The sequence below is a fragment of the Sinocyclocheilus rhinocerous genome, unplaced genomic scaffold, assembly GCF_001515625.1.
Source record: "Sinocyclocheilus rhinocerous isolate Xijiao unplaced genomic scaffold, SAMN03320098_v1.1 scaffold753, whole genome shotgun sequence".
Classification (NCBI taxonomy): Eukaryota; Metazoa; Chordata; class Actinopteri; order Cypriniformes; family Cyprinidae; genus Sinocyclocheilus; species Sinocyclocheilus rhinocerous.
Genome location: NW_015655991.1, coordinates 1,312,595 through 1,324,338, shown reverse-complemented (window position 1 = coordinate 1,324,338; position 11,744 = coordinate 1,312,595). Strand labels below are relative to the sequence as shown.

Genomic DNA, 11,744 nt, shown 5'->3' with positions numbered 1-11,744 from the left:
CCTCCTAAAACACATTATGTTAATGAACGGCCAAAACGCATAAAAAGTTTTCAGTTAAATGGTGACGTGTAAATGCCCCACCCTAAATTATGACCTTTTGGGGTGCTATCCCTTTAAGAGTTCTTATTGTTGTTTTTAAATATATATATGTATATATACTAAACCAATCAAAAAAAAAAATCAGTTAATTTAAAATAATAATAGTTATAAAAATAAACATTTATCAGAAAATTAATAACAATAATAATAATAATAATAATAATAATTACTAAATTAAAAGATTCACTGATGTTTCTTTTTCAGTTTATTAACTACAAGTGGAAATTAATTGAATAAAAGCTACATGCATTTTTATGTAGCAGTATGTTGAATGTTTGTCTTCAGTGTATATTTTTAGACTTTTAGATCCGTTTACTTTTACATTTCTTTTACATTTGTTACAAAATATACTAAGAAATTAAATAAATGCTAATTTATACTGAAAATCGCATTTTGTGATAAACAAAGTTTGTAAATTAATCCCTGAGGTGTACATGCTTGAGTCTCTCTGAGAATTTGCTGTGAGGATAAAAGGCATTTGTAAGCACGCCAGTTGTCTTCAGAGCCTCTTTGTGGTTGTGAACATGCAAGATGAGGACTCTGGCATGGTAATTGTTGGCTAGTATAAGCAGTTTTGTGTTATATTTTTAAGCTTGATAAAAGACATTAATGCTTATCAGTTACTTGAGATTTAATTGTTATTCCTAATTTGTAACATTTGGTGACTGGAAATAATCAAATATCAATTAATTTTGTATTTTGTGGTAACATACAGAGATAATGGATAATATTACTTATTTTGCAACCTACACCCTGATGGAACCACAAGGCTCTAAATCATACAGACATATATATTTCATATGCTTTTTCTTTATTTATAGTCTAATATTGTTTATGAACAGTTGCCTTTGTGTGGTCATTGTTTTGGAGAGAGCCCTTCATCAACCAATGTACATTTTTCTGTGCAATCTGTGTTTAAATGGAATGTATGGATCCACTGGATTTTATCCTAAATTCCTACATGATTTAATACTGGATTCATATGTGATTCCTTCTTACATGTGTGCTTTTCAATCTTTTGTTATCTACAGTTCAATTAAATGTGAATATTCTACATTAGCAGCGATGGCATATGACAGACATGTGGCCATATGTCAACCTTTAGACTATCACTCAAAGATGAACACATATTCTTGTGTCATGCTACTTTTCATTTGTTGGACTGTACCATTCATTTCAACACTCATTGCTCTGCTCCTATCAAATAGGTTAGTATTATGCAAAAATCACATTGATAAACTGTATTGTGACAACTGGTCAATGGTAAAGCTGTCATGTGAATCAACTGTCACCAATAACATTTATGGACTAATAAGCATTTCATTTAATTTTTGCATTTTCGCTGTAATTATTGTATCCTATGTAAAGCTTGCTATTGCATGTAAAGCATCATTAGAGTGCAGAAGAAAATTTTGGCAGACATGTGTGCCTCATGTAATTTCATTAGTTAATTTCAGTGTTGCAATGCTTTTTGATACAATGTACAACAGATACGGCTCAAGCGATTTCCCAGATGACCTGCGTAATTTTTTGGCTTTAGAAATAATTATTGTGCCACCTCTTTTAAATCCTTTAATCTATGGCTTAAACTTGAAAGAAGTTCGCAACAGAGTTTTGAAATCATGTATAAATATCTTGAAAAAATCATGATAAACTTCTGTTGCATGTGTCTGATATACAATACTGAATCGTTATTGTAAACCACTAAAGCATAAATGAAGAAATGCTCATGTCATTTCATGCTGAAAAACATATCCCAAAATGTTCATATTTACAATTTCTATTACTATGAAATATGCTCAGTTCAGTTTATTTTCAGTGAAATGTTTTCTCAGTCAAGCATCATCAATCAGTTGATAATAATGCGAAGAAAGAAAAGCCTCTCACTCATGTGTCATGTCATTCATAAAAAAGTGAATGAGGAAATGCAGTTTAGATTATTATCCATCATGATGTATATTACTGTGCATATTGTATTAAATTATTTTATGCAGTGACCTCAGGTTAATTACCTCAGGCTCTAAGAGAAGTTATTGCATCTTTTTATTCTCCTACCAGGTTTTTTGGAAGATTATATAATCTTAAAAAATATAAAATACCTTGTATTTAAGTGCCATTATCAGTTTAGAGAAGTTATTGCATCTTTTTATTCTCCTACCAGGTTTTTTGGAAAATTATATAATCTTAAAAAATATAAAATACCTTGTATTTAAGTGCCATTATCAGTTTCTTTTAATTAAACTAGCTGTAACTGTAGGATTTGATACAAAGGCATGCTTTATTTTCATCCCAGAGTTCTTTGCAGAGCCTTAGACATCCTAAATACTTTGTCTTTTTAAGAATATGTAGCACACATAAACATATATCTCATGGTAGATAATGTTATAAAATTATAAATTTACATTTTAAAATCATACTATCTAAAATAGTGGCCCAACGAATTTTACCATGAGGGGTACTGTGACCGGTGTCTCATTTATACTCTGTGGTTTCAGGCTTTCCGAGGAGTGCACATGTGTATGCCAAATATGACGTGAGAGAGCCCTATAAACACTAAAATGCTGATCCAAATCATTCTGCGTGCTGGAGATTCTAGAGACCTGCACCCTCTCCTCAGGGCCGCATTAAGACCTCAATGGGCCCCGGGGCTATGAATTACTGCAGGGCCCCCCGTCACAATAATGATTAACATAGGATTTTTATCCAATCAAAGTTTCATAATTCGTGTTACCAATTCCAATATCTCAAAATAAAAAATAAAAAAAATAAAAAATACTAGCCAATGTAAACACAAACTTTCTGAAGACAAGTAAACAGTCATGAATTACAATAGAACAAAGAAATTGACCTACAAACACTTAAAGCACTGAATAAGAAATATATTGTATAAAATAAATAGACTAGAAATAGACTGAATAGTCTTCACTGTATAAATTCAATATACATTATTTTACAAAAGCGCGTGCACAGTTTGTTCAAAAGTAAAATATATAATAAATGCATTTGATTGGTAAACCAAATTCAAATGTGATGTTTTAATCTCTAATGGTAATGCATGGAATTTACGGAAAACTCTAAACGCTAAAAAGTGAGGGGCGTGGTGGGTTTTTTTGCGATCGGCGCTACAGATGTCCGTCAAACTACTCCACAGCCAATCACGGGCCCCCTCCTAGCTCGGGCCCCGGGGCTTCAGCCCCGCCTAGCCCAATGGTTAATGCGGCCATGCCTCTCCTTTATGTCAGTATCAAATCGTCACCTTGGAATTATAAGGTTCTATCTGCCATTTTTTGTCAAAATTTAGTTATTCACATATTCTTATTCTGTGACAACTTATTTACATTACAATTTTTGTGTACATTTTGCGACTGTTATATGAAAGAGATTTGTTCCCCATATCCCATATCACTATATGAAATGCAAAAACTTTGAAGCTCAATATCTCGAAACTGCTCAGAATGCAGATAGAACCTTATAATTCCAAGGGGACGAAATGAATGATTATTAGGAATATTAAACTGGAATTAGGTCTAACAGTAGTATTCAAGTACAGAAATACGACAGAAATTTAATGAATTAATTAAATGTAAAATAACACTGGATGATTTTCACTGTACAAAGAAATACAGATGAATCATTTTAATTTAAGTTACAAAAGTTATTCACTCAAGAACAGTGAGTGTTTTTTCTGTATTCTTTCTTTGATTAACATTAATGACACAGGCCCTTTCCCAAATGGCACCCTAAACCCTTGCAGTCTTTCTCTACACTTTCTGTCAGGTAGAAGTCTGCTGTGGAGCTTGCCTCAGTGCGGGTTTGGCATTAGTGTGCATCGAGGCCACATAGCGACCACAAAGAGGCTTAAAAATTTTGAAAGATGAATGGGACAACCTACGGTCTTGTGGACTTAACGGACATGCACACACAGTGGCCATTGTAAGACCGCAAGTGCAAGTGAAGTGTGCTATCTGGGTCAGGGCCATAGACCGCAGCAGGTTTATTTAGGCTGCTGTCTCTTTAAGACCAAATGCACGGATCTACTGTCTTTCTCAGTTGTTTACGTTTACTTAAGATATAAATAAACTGTCTGAAACTGTACTGCGTACAGTAAACCCCATGAATTAAAAGTAGAAAACTAGGATTAAAATTTCAGAGGATTTCGATATAAGCCAAGAAGAGACTGGTTATCTGCCCTATTTGAGTTCTAACCTGTTCTGTTTTCCCTTGTCTTGAATTGTTGATGTTAACCCTTGCTACGCGTGTTTTCCTGTTTCCCTGGATGTTATTAAAGACTGTATGTTTGAATTGGACTCTGCGTCTCCTCGTTCCTCGCTCCGTGCTCCTCACAGTAGCGAACCGTGACAATTCTCACCGGAGTTTACACTACGCCTACATCGATTCACAAATACTTGAATATGGTTTATGATCTATTTAGTAAGCCTACCGTATTAACATACCGTATTTAAGTAAATTAATACCAAAATTAAAAAAGTTAAAAGTTTTTTTTTTCCCATGAGCAAATAATTAAACCCAATATGTAATAAATGGAGGCAAGGCAAGGCTTAAAACCTGTTACAGCTCCAGTGTTCCGCCCGCGGTACCCTGCATACTTTGAGGGTTAACTTAGCTGAGATTCTTGTGATTCGAATGATACAAACCATTTTAAGATACAATCAGCACAGGTACAATCAGTGTCTTTGTCAGACCAACAACAACCAAATAAACAATAACAAAACTGAAGGAACTCACCTATGAAGCCTCTTGTTAGTCCACTAGTTCATTACATTCCAACAAAAATGGTGTAGTTACACTGTAAAGGGTCCAGACTATCCAATTCAGGGAAATATTTAGTCCATAACACATGTATATGTTGATAAACATCCACGGAGTGTAGGAGTATCATTTCAGATTAGCCGACGGAGCGCTCAAAGCTTCGGCGCATTCTGAAGTATAGCTTGTGTTTGCATGTAAACAACACGGAGAAATCGATGTTAAAGGGTTAGTTCACCTGAAAATTATGTCTCCTCTTGGCTTACATTGAAATCCTGCGACATTCTTCTTTACAAATCCTCGTTTTGTACTTCTAATTAGTGACCGTTGTTTTTTTTAGATCTCTCCACGTGCGTCACTTCCGAGCGGTGCATGCGCAAAGCTGACCTCATACGTAATTGCCCTTTTGATTGACACCTTATTTGAACCAATAGCTGAATCTATGAGGTGACAACAAGCAGCGATAGCCAACTAGCATCTAGGATGAAGGATGAGGCCGCCTCTCTTTGATCGACAGTAGACTGATCCAATTGCATCAGGGTTTGCAAATGACTGTTGTTTCTGATAGCCAATGAACTTCTGAACAGAATAATATATGCCTTTAGTAGGCGAGTTTAACATATCGTGCGCAGAACTCTGTGTGCAAAGGATTAGAGTGACTGGTGTGCCCGTGCGTAAAGAGCGCTATATGAGAGATAACGGGAAACGGTGGTTATAGGTAAAAAACTATCAAAGAGAACGCGAAAAACAAACATTTTGTTCTAAGAAGTTGTTAAACAATGTATAACAACAAAATTGGCCGGACAATAAAAGTGTTTTTTGACGGAGAGAGCGAAGTTTCATCCATTGAAGCAAATGAGAGGATATGGTTTGGATGGAGGAGAAGCAGCTCTCAAAAAGTAAGTGCTTTATTATATTATATAATTATATTTATATATATTTTACATATAATTATGTATATTATACATTTTACTGTATATATTGAGGTATGTGTTTGTGGTGTTCTTGCTAACTTCTGTCGTGTGTGTATGTGTGTCAAATCAAATCAAATCTCTTTATTGTCTCACATCGTGTACACAAGTGTAACGATGGTGAAATTATTGGGTACAAGACTCTGTTCCATGGCAGTACAAACAACAAGATATGAAAAATTAACAGTATACATAAATAACAATATACACATTTTATACAATATACAATTTTTTCACAATATACAATAGACAATTGTACACAATATACACATTTCCATAATATACACATAGTACACAGTATACTCAAGAGACTTACAAATGTATAGCTTTTATATATGACTTACAGTGATGTATACTGTAGTGTTTTATTGTGAAGTTCAGTGCAGTAGTTTGTTAGTGCAGAAGAGAAGATGGAGCTGACCTCTGCCCTTTTGATTGACACCTTATTTGAGCCAATAGCTGAATCTATGAGGTGTTTACAGGCAGCGATAGCCAACTAGCATCCAGGATGAAGGATGAGGCAGCCTCTCTTTGATCGACAGTAGACCGATCCAATTGCATCAGAGTTTGCAAATGACTGTCGTTTCTGATAGCCAATGAACTTCTGAACAGAATAATATGTCACTTGAGTGGGCGAGTTTGATATATCAGCGCAGAAGTCCGTGCGCACAGGATAATGGTGGAGACTGGTGCGTCTGTGCGTAAAGAGCGCCCTATGAGAGATAACGGGGAAGAGGTGGTTAGAGGTCAAAAACTATCAAAGAGAACGCGAAAAACAACCCGTTTGTTCTAATAAGTTGTTAAGCAATGTATAACAATAAAATTGGCCGGAAAATAAAAGTGTTTTTTGACGGAGAGCGCAAAGTTTCATCTATTGAAGCAGATGAGCGGATATGGGTTTGGATGGAGGAGACGCCGCTCTCAAAAAGTAAGTGCTTCATTATATAATTATATATATATATATTTTACATATAATTATGTATATTATACATTTTACTGTATATATTGAGGTATGTGTTTGTGGTGTTGCTAACTTCTGTCGTGTGTGTGTGTGTGTGTGTGTGTAAAATCAAATCAGATATCTTTATTGTCTCACATTGTGTACACGTTTAATGATGCTGAAATTCTTGGGTCAAGCAACAAGATATAAAAAATTAACAGTATACATAAATAACAATATACACATTTCCATAATATACTGGGGTATTGTCAAGAGGAAAATGAGAAACAAGAGACCAAAAAATGCAGATGAGCTGAAGGCCACTGTCAAAGAAACTTAACGAGGTTGACCCAAAATTGGTTCAAAGGCTGTATCTCGGCCAAACTTTGATCAATCAAGCAAAACTTGGTACACTTTCAACACCATGATCTGAGGGTCCATGCCAAAGTTGGGCACAGCGCCACCTATGGGTCGTGAGATACCAAAAATTCACGTTTTTGCTTATAACTTTTGAACAATTAGTCAGAAAATCATGATCTTGTTGTCTGTGGATTCCTTGGGTCATGCCGAATAAATGTCATGTTTAAGTAAATGAAAATCTTAAAAACTTTTTTTGCTACTTCTCCTACAGATTTTGTCCAAAATCTGATCATATGATCTTTGGACTGATCCGCACAGAAATGACTGAACAGATTTTTGATGTTTGCTACTGTTCCCAAGAAATACCTCTCGGAATTTGACCATACCTGTGTTTCTTGTCTTATCCTATTAAGCTTAGCATGCTAATAAGTTACAGGCTAACCAGTTACCAAGCTGTTTAATTTGACTCTTTAGCTATCAAGTTTAACCATAAGCTGTGTTACCATTAAATTAACTTTGCATGTTACTCTGGTTAAAATGCTAAAAAACTTCATTGGGGAGCTCATTCGCACATCTAAACCTTTCCTAAGCAGCCTGTTGAAAGTGCATCTACTGAGTGGCGCACTCTGCTAAGCCACTGGCCCCGATCCTTTCAGGTCATGGGTTTGAATCCGGTGTCACACATGTCCAGACCAGCATATTTAATGATGCTGAAGTTGCTTATTTTCCAGACGTTGTCCTTTTCAAAGTATGATCTCATCTAAGCTCATTAAATACTGCATATTTATATACAAAATCTTAATTTTGAGTTGAGTGTCACTTGAATTATGGAGCTTCAGCATCTGTGTAAATCAAAAGGTTACAGCTTTGAAGATTCTATACAAATTCAATGTGTAGCAAGTGTTTAACCATGGGAACTGTGCGATGTTTAAAAGTATCCAAATAAAGTCCAATGTTCAAATAGGCCAAAAATGTCCAAATAGGGTTTGGCCCCAATAATTGCTGCATGCAGCTATATTTATTATTGTTTTTATTACCTTAAATTATATGTATGTCTGCTCTATGTTTGTACTTTCTGTACTGGAAGCTCCTGACACCAAGACAAATTCCTTGTGTGTGTAAACACTTGGCAATAAAGCTCTTTCTGATTCTGTTTCTGATCACAAGACACTGTCAGCTCTTTCTCTGGGTCAAAATGGACTAACACACTGGCTGACTACAGCAGATTTTTTTTAGTTTTGTGAAGGCAGCTGTCTGCATCTGGTCTTCTTGTTGCGAGCCCCGGCCTACACCAAAAAGGGGGGTGCAGGAGGCTCGCACAGGACACTGGAAAGGGCTGCATCCATGGCGCTTTGGTAGGGATCCCAATTCGTTGGTCACCGACGTGACGTCGAGAGTGACCGACTGAAAGGAAACGTCTCGGTTACATAAGCTGTATCACCGCTGAGCGGCCGGGAAACCTGCCCGGCTCCTCAGCGAAAACCTTTGTATGCGTTGCACCCGCTGCCTAATTATACTCGCGCTGCGATCAGCGGCAGCTGGATGCAATCATCGCATGCCAATCTGCATTGGCTCATTTAGTTTACACTCGAAGTAGATTGGTCTCTCCAAGCGAGATCCCAATTCGTCGGTCACCGACGTGACGTCTCCGTTCCCTCCTTCAGGGAACGAGGGTTACATATGTAACCGAGACGTTGTCTTTGTAAAGAAATATGTAGCTTTGGAGCCGCTGCTGTGACACTGTACAAAGCTTCCAGTGTGAATACTCTCAGGAGTCTGCAGCTGCAGTGACAATGTAGTTATGCTCACGTGAAGCTGACACGAAGCTCAAGCTTGCAGTGTGAAATAGTGATGTTAGGTTCTTGAACGAATCGTTCTTTTGAGCCAGTTCTCAGGAAGTAACCGGTTGAGCCGGTTCACAAATCGAACTGAATCGAACTTTAGTTCCGTGTTGATGACGCAGGACGCACAGCCGAAGTAGCACGGCCAACTCAAAAAGAACCGAATGAGCCGGTTCAACCAACTGTCGAAGTTTGCCGGGGATTACCAAGGACTCAACAAGAACCGAATGAGCCGTGGCGAAGTTTGCCGAGGATTACCGAAGATTCTGATGAGTAAGTTGACGATACTGTACAAGCCTGAGGCGCATACTGGAAATATGCTTGTTTATTATGGCTGTTATTAATTTACATTTTATTAAAACCTGCAAAAACCATTAACTTAAGTGAATTATATGGCAATAATCAGCAATATGCTTTCACACAAATAACTTTATTTTTGAATAATTCAATATGCGTTGACACAAATGACTTATTTGAATTTTTCATTAATACAACATGGCACTGAGTTGTTAGAAAAGAAATGTGTAGAGACATTATTGCTTGATGACGTCAGGAACCGATGAATCGGCTTTTTGAACCGGTTCAATGAGCCAATCTGTCTGAAAAGTACCAGGTTCGCGGAAATGAATCGGACTTTGCATCACTAGTGTGAAACAGGTGTAACAGTGTGTATAGCTCAAACACACATAACAACTGACAATCAACAGAAAACCAAGAGGAACTTAAATACACAGAGATGACGAACTAAAGGGTGAACAGGTGTGCTGATTGATTAGTGTCCAAGATGGCTGGCAGGAAAACTAGGACATAGGACAAAAGTAACTAATGAAAAGAAACTAAGTGTCCATGAAAATAGAAACTAATAGAAAATACCTGTGACACCCATAATAGCCTACATTACATTAAATCAAATAAATAAATGAAATATAATGATATTAATGTGAGCTGTAAGCAGCATGGTTTAGTTTGGTAAAATGACAACAAAATCCTTTAAAAATGGGTGTACACAAATGTTTACAGCATGTGTGGGGCTGTTTGCTATGTATTTAATAAGTATTGTTAGTAAATTTGACATTTATTTTAACAAATCAAGGGTTTTTGCAAAGTGTTGCCCATGAGTGCATAATTAATCCCAAGAAATTTTTGAATATCTATTACATATTTCCCTAATGACAAATCAGTAAATATAAAACCAAGCAAGTTCTCACTACTTTCAGTTGCGACACACCCATCTGTGGATACTGTGTGTTTTAATTTTTTCTGACTGTGGTTGCTTTATTTCTTTAGGCAACAATGATAAATGAAGCTTCATGAAATGTCTGTTTTAGTTATGTGTTTTACTGACCTTTGACTAATATTGTTTTATGTTTGGTAATGCTGCAAAATACTTGTTCATTTCATGTCATTTGAAGGACTATCCATACTATGATGGATAACATGACGTACCCTGTGATACTGACACTTATGGTGCCAAAAGAAACTAAATCATATAGGCATGTATATTTTATTTGTTTTCTTGCATTATATGTGCTCATCTTGTCAATTAATATTCGTCTTGTCATGGTTATTGTCATGGAGAAAGCTCTTCATGAACCAATGTACATATTCCTCGGTTATCTGTGTGTAAACGGGGTTTATGGAGCCTCAGGATTCTACCCTAAAATTTTGTCTGATTTAATATTGGATTCATATGTGATCTCCTCTAACATGTGCACTTTGCAAACCTTTGTTATCTACAGCTCTTTACTTTCTGAGATCACAATATTAACAGTGATGGCTTATGATAGATACGTAGCCATATGCAAACCTTTAGACTACCATTCCAAATTAACTAAAAACACCTGTGTGAAATTAATTCTGTTCTCATGGATTGTTCCAAACTCCTTGTCAGTTGCATCAGTCCTGTTATCAAAGTTTAGGCCCTTCTGTAAATATCACATTGACAAATTATATTGTGACAACTGGTCAATTGTAAAACTGTCTTGTGCATCAAATTTTGTTAACAATGTCTTTGGATATGCCATGACTGTCATATTTTTAAGCTTTATAGTTTTTATCATAGTGTCCTACTTTGAACTGATCGCTGCATGTAAAGCATCTTTAGTAAACAGAAAGAAATTCTGGCAAACATGTCTGCCACACATATTTTCACTTATAAATTTCACTGCTGCTTATCTTTTTGATATCATGTATAGCAGATATGGTGCAAATGACCTTCCAGAGAGTTTGCGTAATTTTTTGGCTCTAGAACTGGTGATAGTTCCGCCTGTGTTCAATCCTCTAATCTATGGCTTAACTATTAGAGCAGTGCGCAAAAGAGTTTTCACTTCGTGTGTTGCATCAAGAGTAAATGTTTCACAAACAATCAAAACTTAATTATGTGCTAAAACTGATACATGCAAAATGCTATTGGCTTTAACCATGAATTGTGACAAACTGTGAGAAAGAGTGTGATTTTAGCAAACATATTTATGGTGTGATGTACTGTATGTACAAACTGGAAAAAAGAAAAATCTGTTGTGAATCTAATAAACACACAGCCTAAGCATGTTGTCAATTGCATTTGTTCCAAACCTTCATGCTGTACAACTATTATGTTGGAACACTATACATCTAAATGACTAACATTTTATTAAGGATATTAAGTATTATAGAGTTACAAACCTACATAATAAATTTTTTTTTTTTTTACTAATGTAAAATGTGTAATTATTCTTGGTCATCTGTGTGTAAATGGGGTTTAGGGAGCCTCAGGATTTTACCCTA

At 36.0% G+C, this 11,744-nt stretch overlaps 2 protein-coding genes across 2 annotated transcripts; both read left to right on the top strand.

The window, feature by feature from the left end:
• The first annotated feature begins 819 nt into the window (after positions 1-819).
• Positions 820-1,749, top strand: or62b5 (odorant receptor, family 62, subfamily B, member 5). The gene has a single exon (XM_016526309.1). The coding sequence runs from the start codon at positions 820-822 to the stop codon at positions 1,747-1,749; it is 930 nt and encodes a 309-aa protein (XP_016381795.1).
• Positions 1,750-10,406: 8,657 nt separating this feature from the next.
• Positions 10,407-11,354, top strand: LOC107719002 (olfactory receptor 5M3-like). Its single transcript, XM_016526283.1, has one exon. The coding sequence runs from the start codon at positions 10,407-10,409 to the stop codon at positions 11,352-11,354; it is 948 nt and encodes a 315-aa protein (XP_016381769.1).
• The last annotated feature ends 390 nt before the right edge of the window (positions 11,355-11,744 follow it).

Excerpts from the sequence above, each read along its gene's own strand:
- LOC107719002 (XM_016526283.1), top strand. The coding sequence starts at position 10,407 with ATGGATAACATGACGTACCCTGTGATACTGACACTTATGGTGCCAAAA.
- or62b5 (XM_016526309.1), top strand. The coding sequence starts at position 820 with ATGGATAATATTACTTATTTTGCAACCTACACCCTGATGGAACCACAA.